The sequence below is a fragment of the Chelonoidis abingdonii genome, chromosome 4, assembly GCF_003597395.2.
Source record: "Chelonoidis abingdonii isolate Lonesome George chromosome 4, CheloAbing_2.0, whole genome shotgun sequence".
NCBI lineage: Eukaryota > Metazoa > Chordata > Testudines > Testudinidae > Chelonoidis > Chelonoidis abingdonii.
In genome coordinates, this window is record NC_133772.1 from 127,089,117 (window position 1) to 127,103,035 (window position 13,919).

The window sequence follows — 13,919 nt, forward strand, 5'->3', positions numbered from 1 at the left end:
GTATGACAAGTTCTCCTGGATAGCAGGAAACCTTCCACCCGGTCAATGTATCTGGCCAAGTGGAAGCGTTTCTCCTGCTGGTGCGAAACGCTAATCTTACTCCCACTGAGATCCCGATTCCATTTTGGACTACCTCTGGTCTCTCAAATAGCAGGGCCTAGCAGTATCATCACTGAGGGTACACTCGGCAGCCATCTCTACCTTCCACCCAGGGGAAGGTGGCTGTTCTGTGTTCTCACACCCTATTGTTTCGAGGTTCCTCAAGGGCTTGGAGAGCTTACACCTCTAAGTACGCCGCCCAGCCCCGACCTGGGACCTCAACCTGGTTTTAACCAGACTTATGTCTTTCCCATTCAAGCCGTTAGCAACCTACTCGCTACTCTACCTGTCTTGGAAGACAGCTTTCCTCATAGCCATTACATCGGCCAGACGAGTCTCCGAGCTTAGGGGTCTTACGGTGGATCCGCCATACACTGTGTTCCACAGGGACAAGGTGCAGTTGTGACCACACCCAGCATTCCTCCCTGAGGTGGTTTCGGCATTTCATGTTAACCAGGACATATTTCTCCCGATCTTCTTCCCAAAGCCACATTCAACGTGATGGGAGCCACAATTGCACTCCCTGGACATCCGTAGAGCACTCGCATTTTATATTGAGCGGACAAAACCCTTTCGTAAAATGCCCCAACTGTTTGTTGCGGTAGCAGACCGAATGAAAGGCCTACCTGTTTCCTCTCAGAGGATCTCATCTTGGGTGACGACGTGCATCCGCACTTGTTATGATTTGGCTCATATTTCCTGAAGCCACATCACTGCGCATTCTACCAGGGCTCAGGCTTCATCTGCCACCTTCCTGGCTTGTGTACCTATCTAGGAGATATGTTGCACAGCTACCTGGTCTTCGGTCCACACCTTTGCTTCATGTTATGCTCTGGTTCAACAGTCCAGAGATAATGCAGCCTTTGGCTCAGCAGTTCTGCATTCTGCAACATCTCACTCCGACCCCACCGCCTAGGTAAGGCTTGGGAATCATCTAATTGGAATCGATATGAGCAAGCACTCGGAGAAGAAAAGATGGTTACTCGCCTTTGTTAACTGTTGTTCTTCGAGATGTGTTGCTCATATCCATTCCAAACCCGCCCTCCTTCCCCACTGTCGGAGTAGCCGGCAAGAAGGAACTGAGAGGCGGGTGAGTCGGCAGGGGTATATATCCGGCGCCATAGCGGCGCCACTCCAAGGTGTGCCCAGCCGACCCACTGAGTGTTGCTAGGGTAAAAATCTTCCAACGAATGTGCACACGGCACGCACACACCTAATTGGAATGGATATGAGCAACACATCTCGAAGAACAACAGTTACAAAGGTGAGTAACCGACTTTTTTGATATCTTATTAGAGACGAACCAGGTGAATTAAATGGCCCAGATTCTGGCAAATTACCTAGAATATCCGAGGACTGGAGCATGGAGCTGGGCTGCTCCTCACCCACCCATTCTTCAGATTCCCAAGATACTATGGAAAGTCAGGCAGGATGTAATTTTGTTTTTGCCCAGTTGTCCTTGACATCCTTCATTCTCTGACATCACGAGTGGGCTGTTTTTATTTATAGAACATAACCTTCAGACAAGATCTTTAAATCTAACCCAAAGATCCATTCAGTATTGCAGTCCAGACCATCTAACAGCTTATAAAGATAAGCATCTCTTGATAGCTATAGAAAGGCTTTTCAGTGGACAGTGTAAAGTATGTGATGCAATCAGAAGTCCACTTCTAGTACATACTATGGAATCAGGGTTGTCTTCCCTAGTAGGTACAAAAAGATCACATTGACATTTATTCCTGTTTACTTCAGCACACTCTCAGGTTTTGGTTGGTAGGACTCACAAATGGTCTTAGGTGAATAACCTGTAAGTGCATGCCCCAGCAATTTTTTTGGTCCTCTGTAGAGTTGGGATAATATATCCCAGAAAGCAGCTCTTATATTTTTTATAACATAAATACAGGCCAATAATTCCACTTTTGAATGTGCTTATGAATCTTTGAGAGAGAATGCCCCAAAACTACTCACTTTTAATGCAGCATTTGTAGTTGCTGTAACTCTAGTTTGAAATATAGGAGCACCAAGTAGAGCCCTTGCTATCTCTCCATACATCATCTTTTTTTTTTTCCCCAGGATTAAGCAGTGTTTTGCTTTCTCCTAGAGTTTATCTAAAAACATAATATGGACTCTTATATTAATGAATCCACTGTCTTATCTATGCACTGTCTAAAGGCTTCAGCCACTCAGGAGTGAAAACTCCACACTGAATGTAAAGTGAGTGATGAAGTTTAACCTATATAATTCATAGATTCACAGACTCTAGGACTGGAAGGGACCTCGAGAGGTCATCGAGTCCAGTCCCCTGCCCTCATGACAGGACCAAATACTGTCTAGACTATCCCTGATAGACATTTATCTAACCTACTCTTAAATATCTCCAGAGATGGAGATTCCACAACCTCCCTAGGCAATTTATTCCAGTGTCCAACCACCCTGACAGTTAGGAACTTTTTCCTAATGTCCAACCTAAATCTCCCTTGCTGCAGTTTAAGCCCACTGCTTCTTGTTCTATCATCAGAGGCTAAGGTGAACAAGTTTTCTCCCTCCTCCTGATGACACCCTTTTAGATACCTGAAAACTGCTATCATGTCCCCTCTCAGTCTTCTCTTTTCCAAACTAAATAAACCCAATTCTTTCAGCCTTCCTTCATAGGTCATGTTCTCAAGACCTTTAATCATTCTTGTTGCTCTTCTCTGGACCCTCTCCAATTTCTCCACATCTTAATAGAAAAGCATTTTGGAAATCTAAATAACTATCCATCTGCTCTAAGGACAGTAACAAGAAGAAGGCTATATCCAAGACCTCCATTTCCCCCTGGGTAAAGGTTCACATGCTATCTATGTCCATGCTCACAAACCACATCCAAAGTTTGTCAAATGTCACTTCTGAGCTATTACAGGCAAGGTGGGTGAGGTGATATCTTAGTAGACCAAATTCTGTTGGTGAAAGACAAGCTTTCAAGCTTACACAGAGCTCTTTTGTGACCCGAAGAGTCTGTGTAAGCTCGAAAGCGTCTCTTTCACCAAGAGGAGTTGGTGCACTAAAAGGTATTCTCACCCACTATGTCTCTTTCATATGCTGGGACCAACACTGCTGCAAGACGGCAAACTCCATGTGGACCTTGGAAAGCTGAAGTATCTGCTTCAATTTGGAAGGCAGCCACATAGACCTCCTCTCACCCATTCAGCAGCCACTATTGTTTGAACCTAACTCTTGCGCCAGCTTTTTAATACAAAGGAGCTGTCTGCTGAGTTCTCCAGAGTTTGTACTATTTGCTATATCCACCAATAACCCAGGTTACTGCTGGGAAAGAAAGGACTATAACAAACTTAAGGCCAACTTCAGCAGCTGTAAGAAGGTGAAACTCCACTGGCACTTTAAAAAAAAAAATTGTATGAGCTGTTTTGTAGAGCCATCCAGTAAGATCAAAGGGTTCTCTGTGAAGTTCAAAACAGTGCCCAAAAAGGGCTCAAGAAGTTTCTGGCACGTGCAAAAATTACTGAGTTTTTTTTTACTAGGACTTGAAAACGTTTTCACCTTTTGGCAATAGGAGCAATGGAAAACATCTTCAGACTCAGCCAACCTTAGATGATAGAAAGAGAGGAAAATCAAAAGAAACAGTAGAAGAGAGATGGTCTCATTCTTCACGGGACTGAGTCCTTTTCTTCTCTCCTCCTCCCCTCCCATCCTTGCACCCCATCCTTCAAATGCAAGAACCACAGGTAGAAATTGTTCATACATTTTAAAGGAATTACCAGTATTTCTAACTCATCGTGTTTTTCCTACAAGCCACCATTCTAGATTTTGGCAAATGCTATTTAATAGATTGAATTTTTTTTAAATTATTATTACTTCTAGAATAAACGTCTAGAAGAAGTGAAGAGGCAGGAACAAGAATTACTTGAAGCCCAGTCCATTCCTCTGAGGAACTACTTAATGAAGAATGTCATGCCAACACTTATGCAAGGACTGAATGAATGTTGCAAGATCAGGCCTGATGATCCAGTTGACTTCCTGGTAAGATAATTATTATGTTTTCTCAGATACCTTTGACATGGCCCAAAGGAAAAATGCACTAAAACAGTAGCATCTCTTTGATACCAAAGGCTTATGAAATCAAAGAAAGAGCCCAGTTCTCTTCCAATTGACACCACTGGCAAATTCCCATTAACTTAAACGGCAGCAGAAGCAGGCCCAAACTCAAATTGCTACTGTTCAGGAGACCAAGAGTTGTTATGAAAAGTAGAGTATACAGAAACCTAATCTTTTTGGACTGGATTGACACCTTAGAAATAGCCCAAGTAAGGGATGGAATGTAGCTGCACTGCCTAGGAGTATGGTAGGGACATTCACAATTTGGTCCTGACTCACCCTCTGTGCCAGCTGAGCTGCACTGGCTGATATACTGGGATGGGAGGCTGGGCCTCTACTGCCTTCCCACTCCCTACCCACCATACAGGATCTCCAAAGCAGGTTGCTCACGCAGGAAAATAAGGAGGCAGCTTATGCCCCCTTAACACCCTGCACAAACACACAGCCTAGCTCCCAAGTGAGCCATTAAAGAGGATGAGCAGAATTACTGCCATCCTGGTCATCTTACCTAATTTTCCTGTAAAACCATAAATAAAAAATATTTGCATGGAGGAAAGGGGAAATATTAACAGATGCTTTCTCTACGGGCTTCTCTACACTTAAGAGTGCTGCAGCTGCACCCTTCTAATATTATGGCCTTGGCTACCCTTGCGAATTACAGCGCAATAAAGCAGCCCCGGGCACCCTTGCTCACTCCCCATCCACACTGGCAAGGCATGCAGAGCACCCTGACTCTGCAGCTACAGTGGTGCTCCACCTCGGTGAGTGGAATAACATTTGCTGCGCCCCCACTGGAGCGCCGTGGCGCCAGTGTGAACAAGGTGTTGCATTACTGCATTCTGATCAGCCTCCAGAAATATCCCATAATAACCCTTAAGTCAAGTGGCCACTCTTGTCATTGTTGTGAAATTGGCTGCAGGAATGCGGAAATGCCCTTTCAAAGCTCTGTTTTGGAGAAGCCGGCTGCTTATCAGCTCCAAGAAAAGCAAACATTTACTGTTTGCTTTGAGTGAGTGAGAGAGAGGCAGAAAGGCAGAGAGAGGGGTCTGAACTTACAAGACAGCATGCTGACACACTCTCAGCACCCCAAACACACTCACTCTCCCCCCACATACACACTCTTCATCACACTCCCCCTTCCTCCCCTTTGAAAAGCATGTTGCAGTCACTTGCATGCTAGGATAGCTGCCCATAATGCAGTGCTCCCAATGATGCTGCAAGTGCCGCAAATGTGGCCACACCAGTGTGCTTGAAGCTGTCAGCGTGGACAGACTGCAGCGCTTTCCCTACTGTGCTGTACGAAGGTGGGTTTAACTCACAGCACTCTACATCTGCAAGTGTAGCCATTCCCTTATGCTATGTCTACACTAGAGAGGTTGCATTGGTACAGCTGCACCACTGTAAGCTCGCTGGTGTAGCCACTCTGTGCCTTACGGTACATCCACACTACCTGCTGGATTGGTGGGTAGCGATTGATCTATTGGGGATCGATTTATCGCACCTTATCTAGATGCGATAAATCGATCCCCGCCATGCTCCCCGTCGATTCCGGAACTCCACCAGGGCAAGAGGCGGACGCGGAGTCAACGAGGGAGCCACGGCCATTGATCTCGCGCTGTGAGGACGGGAGGAAAGTCGAAATAAGATACATCGACTTCAGCTACGCAGTGTAGCCCAGCCCTTAGTGAAGCTATATTGATGGGAGAACTCCTCCTATCAACACAGCACTGTCTACACTGGGAGTTTGGTCAGTATAACTGCATCACTCAGGGGTGTGAATTTTCCACACCCCTAAGTGACGTTTTGTGCTACTGTATGACAAGAGTTCTGTTTTGTGCTACTGTGGGCAGTATATAATGTCCTTACATTGTTGCTCACTGCCCAATGATGTACAGAACCAGAATGATATGCATCTGTAGGGGGCAGGGAGGGCTCTCAGTCTATTAACATCTTAACAAGAATTATGATCTACATTCAGGAAAAAAAATTAGGAGATAAGATGTACGCATTCCTGGATTTTTATCTTTATGGGGAAAGACAATGTGGCCTCAGTAATAGGTGGTACAGTCTTTGTTTGCTTGAAGTAATTGTACACTTTGTGTAAAGAGGGGTGATAATATTAAAAAATGTCTTATAGAAATTGATGGCATATCTATCAGGGCTTACAGCTTTAACATCTTGGACCTATATAATAGCTGCTTCGGTTTTGTTTAAAGTGGTATCATCCTCTAAACTTCTGTTAATTTGGGGAAGTTTAAAATTGAACACTTAAGAGTCTGGAACACTGTTAACTTTACTTTTTATCAATCTTTTGTCTATAGGCAGAATATCTCTTCAAGAACAATCCTGAAATGGAATGAAAGATACTGACAGATGTAAAACCCCAACACATCGTCACACTAATGAAAAGGCAGAACATTTCTAATGTGTTTTACAAAAACATTGATTACGCTGAAACTATTTTCTTTATATTTCTTTGTGTAGTTTTCACTTTGATTTCTGACATATTACTTTTATAGCTCCATAGTACAGTAGATAGCTTTACACTCCACTAAATACTGTTTATGACCACAATCTTAATTTATGCACGTATCAGAATATTTGTGCATATACCTATTTGAAATTGTGATCCAAAAGAATCCACACCCTATCATCATGGAAGGGCAGCATCGTTGGCAGTGTGTTCCTTGCCTCCCATTCTCTAGTGCAGCTGACATGATTAACACCACCAGCAAATTATTTTCTGGTTCTTTAGCACAATGGAAGAAAGCAACAAGACTATGGGATTCTTTCCCCCAGTCTTTGAAAAGGGGGCAGCTGTTGCTATGGATAAAGGGAAGGAAACAGGAGCATCAAGACTATCTTTCTACTACTCTCCAAATATAAAGCTTTTTCCTCTCCTCTGTTTATTAGGAGACTGTTAAGGCACTAGAAAGGCTTTCAGTCCAGGGGTTTTGAGCATCGTACGTGAAGCATAGTGAGCAAGGGATAATTCTGACCTGGGCTTCGCTCCCTCTGCCTGTTACACAAGAGCAGACAGAGTGGAGCACAAAGTGCTGCCATTCTGTACCACATGTAGAAGCATACCAATCCATTCAAGTGACTAGGTAAATGCCTGGTGACCCAATCTGGATCTGCCATTAATTTTTGGTGTTGTTTTGGTATTATCAATATTCGGTTTAATAGTCAAAGGATATTCAATATTTCTGTACTATTAAAGTTTATTAAATTGCTTTAAGATTCCCATAGTGGCAGTTCTTGAAGGAGAAGCTAAAGAGTTCCTGGGTTGGTCATAGTTAGCCATCCAACTATTGTTGAGAAATTTTCATTTGGTTATTTTGATTTTGTATTGACCTAATGTGTATTGTTAAAAAAAAGGCCAAATAAATCATCTATCTTGAGCTGATGAGGTTTCGATAGTATCTTCAAATATTCTTTTATTATAGAAAATGTAACACAATATCATCCCAAAACAGCCTGAGGGCTGTTTGAAAAGAAAAAGAGAAACAAAACCATCTAACATTTCTAAAAAGGATGATGACCTATTACTACTACATATAATAACTGCAAAATATTTTAATATAGGACTTTATCTATTAATTCATTGTCCCCATTCAAACACACAAAATCCTTCTTCTGCATGCTACATATCTTGCACAAGGTCATGTGCCATGTCAGTGACAGAGCCAGGAACAATGTGTGTATTCTAACCAGATAAACGTTTTGTGGATCTAAAAATCCCATTGACAGCTAATCCAGTTATTGACCTGGGATTTATTTGGAGACAATTTTAAAAGCATTTCGTATTTAATAAGTCTTTAGCACCATTCAGACAATCTCATAATGCGAGAGACCTGTGTTCGATAGGAAACTTGATCAAAAGTCGATTTTAGTTTGGTCTTTACTGAGGGTACATCTACACTACCTGCCGGACCAGTGGGTAGTAATCAGTCCGGGTAGTAATCCATCGGGGATCAATTCATCCTATCTCGTGAAGATGTAATAAATCGATCTGCGAATCGACGCCCGTACTCCACCTCAGCAGGAGAAGTAAGCAGTGTCGAGCTGTGGCAGTCGACTCGCTGCCGTGAGGACGGCCAGGTAAGTCAAACTAAGATACTTCAACTTCAGCTACACAAGATTGAGAGCTGCCCTGCCGGTGGAGAAACAGGTGGCTATTGCAGTCTTGAAGCTGGCAACTCCGGACAGCTACCAATAGGTCGGGAACCGGTTTGGAGTGGGAAAGTTGACTGTTGGAATTATTTTGATGCAAGTTTGGAGGTCTATTAATCGCATCCTGCTAAGAAGAACCGTGACTCTGGGGAACGTCCAGGACATTCTGGATGGCTTTGCACAAATGGGTTTTCCTAACTGTGGAGGGACGATAGATGGGATGCATATTCCCATTCTGGCACCACCCCACCTAGCATCCGAGTACGTTAATGGAAGGGATATTTCTCTATGGTTCTCCAGGCACTTGTGGATCATTGTGGGTGTTTCATTATTAACACAGGCTGGCCTGAAAAGGTGCATGATGCAGGCATCTTTCAGAACACTGGCCTGTTCAGGAAGCTGCAGGCAGGGACGTTTTTCCCAGCGCATTTCTATGGTGCTGGCAGATCCTCCTTTCACTCTCCCTCCACTCATGCACTTTTAGATTCTCATTAAGGGATTGCTGTTTTACTTCCTGCAGCATGTCTTCTTTGCTTCTATGTGGTCTCTTCCTAATTCTTTGGAGTCTTTCGGCCGGTGATAACACAAACGGCTGAGATCTCAAGGTTGCATCTGTCAAGGCAAAATGCAACACTTAACAGAGGCAGCATTATCCACACCAGACAGAGCAATGATTCCCCCGTACTTAAGGGCAAAGCACAGTCTACAAAATAGCATAATTTGCCTGTCCTAAAGCGAGCGCGCACAACCCACAGGAGCCCCAAAATGGTGAGTAAGCACAAGGTCAAGGGGGACTGATTGTTTTACAGCCATATTGTCCTCTGGGTTTCTGTGCATTGGGGAGAGCAAACGTCTGTTAGTCTATAAGGTGCCACAGGATTCTTTGCTGCTTTTACAGATCCAGACTAACACGGCTACCCCTCTGATACTTGATCCCAAAGAGAGTGCACATAACCCACAGGAGCCCCGGAATGGTGAGTAAGGGGGACTGATTTTTTTCCCCAACGCACAGAAAGCCCAGTACAGCCCTGAAGCAAACAGCTGCAGGGAGCACCTACACTGAACACTCTCCCAACATTTTCCACAGGAGTTGATCCTGGAAGATATCTCGCTGGGGCAGGTCACCTGGGAAGAGCGGGAGGGTCTTCTACAGCAATACGGATTCCACCCTGGCCCCTATGCAGCTTGCCTGTGTGCAGCAATGGTCTCCCCACCGCTCGTGGCACAGACGCGTTAGCCTGACTAGAACAAGGACCACAGTGGCTCTCCCAATAAACTTGCGCAAGTGCGTTGCCCACACTCTGGCTGAAACACCGAGGCTGATTACCGTGATGTGATAGACCACATCAATGGGCCATTCCACATCTAGGCATGCATGCATGCATCCCTAACCCTCTCTCCTCTCCTGAAACATTTCCATCCTGAAAATAAAAGCCGCTTACCGGGAACCCGCTCCTCTGCTTGTCCTTCACCAAGTACCGGCTGCTGCAACTGGCTGCCTTCCTCTCGGCTTGAGAAGAGCTCCTGGCTGCATGCCTCCTGGGACTCTGGGGTGTATGCCCCCCACCCCAGTACCCTCACTCTCAGTTTCCTCCGCCCCACACTCTGAAGTGTCCATCGTGGTCCTCGGATTGGCGGTGGGGTCACCCCCAAGTATCACGTCCGGCTCTTCCTTAAAGCGGCAGGTCGTGGAAGCAGCACCCAAGTGGCGGTTTCCCTCACGAGCTTTGCAATAGGTACTCCGCAGCGCCTTCACTTTAACCCTGGACTGCAGCGTGTCCCGATCATGGCCCCTTTCCAGCATGGCCCTTGATATCTGCCCATAGGTATTGTAATTCCTACGGCTGGAGCGCAGGTGGAACTGCACAGCTTCCTCCCCCCAAACACTGATGAGGTCCAACAACTCGCCATTGCTCCATGCTGGGGCTCATTTGGCACGTGGAGGCATGGTCACCTGGAAAAATTCACTGATTGCACTCCACACCTGGCTGAGCAAACAGGAAGGGATTTTTAAAATTCCTTGGGGCATTTAATGGGAGGGTCACCTGAGGCCAGGGCAGTAGAGTTCAAACTGATGAACAGAGTGGCTGAACAGGCATTCTGGGATACCTCTGGAGGCCAATAACAGCGCTTGTGGTGACCACACTGGCAGAGCAGCGCTGCATCACCAACGCTATAGTCGTTATTCCCCAGGCCAAGGTGGAGTACAGCCAGTACTGTAGTCAGGGAGATACAGCACTGTATGTGCCTTGTAAGTGTGGACGGTGAGTGAGTTGCAATGCTGTAAAGCCACCACTAGCGCTGCAACTCTCCAGTGTAGCCAAGGCCCCAGTGTAGACCAGCCCTGAAAGTGATTTTTCTTCCCAGCAGAAACTCTACTGCATAAATCCCTACAGAGACTAATCATTGATTTGGACAATAAACTGAATTTTCTTTCTTTATGTGTTCCACACTTATTAGGATTTATGTGAATAAAATAAAGTTTCAAACCACAACACTAAATTCTCTTAAACTGTATTAACCTGACTGCTGCTGAAACATTAGACATCTAGGAGGGAATTCTTTTAAAAAATGAGAACTCAATCCTTCAACTTTCCAAGGTACAAAAACGGACTTCATTGCAACATATGCGTGGTGGGCCTTCCATATGGCATGACCATAAAAACTTTGCTCTGGACCGAGTATAAAAAGAGAAACCGAGTAGTCTGAGCACCGGCATGAGAAGCAGGATGGCTGTCCGGAGTCCTCGTTTTGAATCAGACAATGACTCCCTCTCTCTGTGGCTTTGCCTTGTTTACCTATGTGTAAAGCGTGTCGCGTCAGGCCGTCACCTACTCACTCCCCAGAGAGGACAGGAGTCTCGTGGGTGTGCAGTCTCGGGTGCTTTGAAGCGGGAAGGCGGTCTGTTGTTCAAATCCCGACAGGCACAGACTCTGCTACCCAGGGCTGGCTGCAGCTCTGCCAATCACCCGGGCCCAGGGAGCTCACCGCAAGCTCGCCTGCAACGGGCTCTCTGGAAGCCTGTTCTCTCCACGCCGAGCGCTCTCCGACCCCGTGGTCAGGGCGAGGCTGCCCGGCCACCGTCACGCAGGGAGGCACTGCGCCGCTCCGCAACAGCATAGGCTCCGCCCTCAGGGGGCTTCCCTGCCTCGGGGGGTGGGGGCGATACTGTTCTCAAAGGGAACAGAACGACAGGCTCACCGGGAGCTCCCCCTGCAGGAATCGCCGACAAAGCTGCGTTTTCTGACTCTTCTGCGCGTATGCGTCTCCTTCCCCTTCCTGGCGGCCGTTAGAACTTTGTTTTCAAAACCCACTGCCGCTCTCCCTGCCTAGGACTACAAATCCCGTGTTGCCGGCCAGCCGCGTGTTTAGTGGGCATGCGCCGGCGGCTCTGCGTGTCGTGCGTACGAGGGGGACGCATCGTTGCGTAGGCCCCCGTTCTAGAACGTTGCTGTGGTAGCGCCCGGGCGCCATGTTAGGAGGCCGAAGGGAAAGAGGAAGGAGAAGCGGCGGCAGCGGCTCGGTCCAGCGAACAGCGCCCTCCTCCCTCTAGGGCCCTACTCCGGCCCATATCATGCTCACGGTTTCCGCTTCCCGGCGGGACGAGTAACCGGTCCGGAGGCGGCAGCGGGGGAGGAGGAGGGGGACGAAGAAGAGGCGGCGGCAGCGGGGGAGCTGGAGAGACGATGCCGTTGTAAGTTGGAACCCGGCAGGGTGTCTCGAAGGCTTGGGCCTTGTTTCCCCTTAGCCTTCTTCCCCAGCTTGGGGGCTGCCTCGCTTCCCCAAGCCCTTCTGCGTAGCGGGACTCCGGGCTTCCCCCTTCCCTAGGCCACAAGACTCTTCCGGTGGCGCAGCCTGAGGGGCCGCGGATTCGCAGCTTCCCGGGCTTCGCTCCCTTTGGTCTCTGATCTTTCTGAGCCCCCTTATGATAGGATGGGAGGGCTGAAGGCGCTGTGCAGCACCGGCCCCCTGCCAGACTTTGGAACAGCCCGTACATCGTTCTGCCAGGGCTCTCTGTAGCCGGTCTCCTTTCCAGCGTGAGGGGCCGCGCGGCCTCCGTGCTCATGCAACCGCGCGGCGGAGACCGCACGCCTGCCTTCCTCCCCCGCACACAATGAGGAGGTAATCGCGGCCTTCAGGGAGCCTCTTCCACAGAAGCGATGCACGTGGAAAGGCTGCTCTTTTACCTGCATTTCTAGTATGTGCTTCCTTTGGACTAAGCTGGTGTCCTGCAAATGTTTCTCCAATCCCTTTACTAGACTGGAAAAAAGCTGTTCAGGTTACTCTGTAAACCCACGACATTAGCGCCTCCTGCCCTGTGGAAGCTAGTAGCTAGTAATCCATCGTACTTGTCTTTCTCTACTTCCCACCACCATTCCAGCTCTGAAAAACAGTGGGGGTTTTTATCTCTTGGCTACAGTTCTTTGGAACAACTAGGACTGGTGCTCTGGGGAGCTCTTTCTTTGTAGCAGGTTTGGCAGCCTTGCTTAATGATGGGGCAGTGTAAGAGACAGATGAAGTTTTGCATTCCTTTGTTTCGTTTTAGTAGTTTGAAGGTTCTTGTTTGGCATAGGCCCATTACAGTTGTCTAAATTTAGTGGACACCTCAATATGGGTGGCTAATTATATATTTTTGAAAGGTCAGGCATGTTGGTTTACAAAAGATTTTTTTGATAGTATTGTGGAAAGACATGATTCAGATTTAAATAAGCAACTACGTGCACTGTCTTTTTAAATCCCAAGAATGTTTTTTTTCAAAAGAGCAACTCTGTATTCCTGTGACATAAATTTGATTGTAGTAACATGTAAAGACCCCGGTCAGGAGACCCCACTGTGCTAAGCACCATACAAATGTTAGTTTTATTATTTGCTTGTTTTATGGTAGTGCCTAAGAGCCCCAATTGTAGACCAGAACCCGCCCTTGTGCACAATGAACAAATACAACATAATATACATACAATACATGTCCCACAGAGCTTGAAGTCATCTAGGATTTTGACAGTATACAAACGAAGGGGGGTTCAGTGAGGTAACAGAACACACCAAGGCTGCTATTTTACTATTTGAGTGGCATGGATATATTTTTGAGTTAATAGTCAGTGTTTTTCATTACTATCATTGTGTTAAGAGTGGCTGAATATATTTGGTTGGAGGTGTACATTATAAGAATTTTTTTGCAAGGCTTTTATAAAAAGACTGCAAAAAAGCATAGGTCTCATATACAGTAGATAATTCCATAATAGGTTTTATATCTCGAGAAAATGAAATTAAGGTTTATAATTCTTTTCGTACCTACTTTTCCATTTGTGGCTCCATTCTAAAGTTGCACCATTGCGCATGTAGGCCTGTGAATAGGTGAGTCCCAACTCTTTCACATATAGTACAAATTTGAAATTATATACATTTTTAGATTACTATTTTTTTTTATTTATAGGGTTTAACTCTGATATTCAGTCTTTTCCAGATTGAATTTGTCATACAGATTTCCATCCTGAGAACTTTTTTGAAATAGAAAATGAAGGAATTTAATTTATTGCATGGTACAGTTGGACTGC

General features: G+C 46.2%; 2 protein-coding genes across 4 annotated transcripts in view; both read left to right on the forward strand.

Annotated features, from left to right (window-relative positions):
- Window positions 1-8,790, forward strand: part of AK7 (adenylate kinase 7) — a 59,905-nt gene extending 51,115 nt beyond the window's left edge. Inside the window, exons 17-18 of the mRNA XM_032769501.2 lie at window positions 3,958-4,116; window positions 6,513-8,790. Of these exons, the coding sequence (XP_032625392.1) occupies window positions 3,958-4,116; window positions 6,513-6,551 (198 nt within the window). The 3' untranslated portion in view covers window positions 6,552-8,790. The remainder of the gene's footprint in view (window positions 1-3,957; window positions 4,117-6,512) is intronic.
- Window positions 8,791-11,153: 2,363 nt separating this feature from the next.
- Window positions 11,154-13,919, forward strand: part of PAPOLA (poly(A) polymerase alpha) — a 98,329-nt gene continuing 95,563 nt past the window's right edge. For all 3 annotated transcript variants that reach the window (XM_032769493.2, XM_032769494.2, XM_032769495.2), the window contains exon 1: window positions 11,154-12,058. In XM_032769493.2, the coding sequence (XP_032625384.1) occupies window positions 12,051-12,058 (8 nt within the window). In that variant the 5' untranslated portion in view covers window positions 11,154-12,050. The remainder of the gene's footprint in view (window positions 12,059-13,919) is intronic.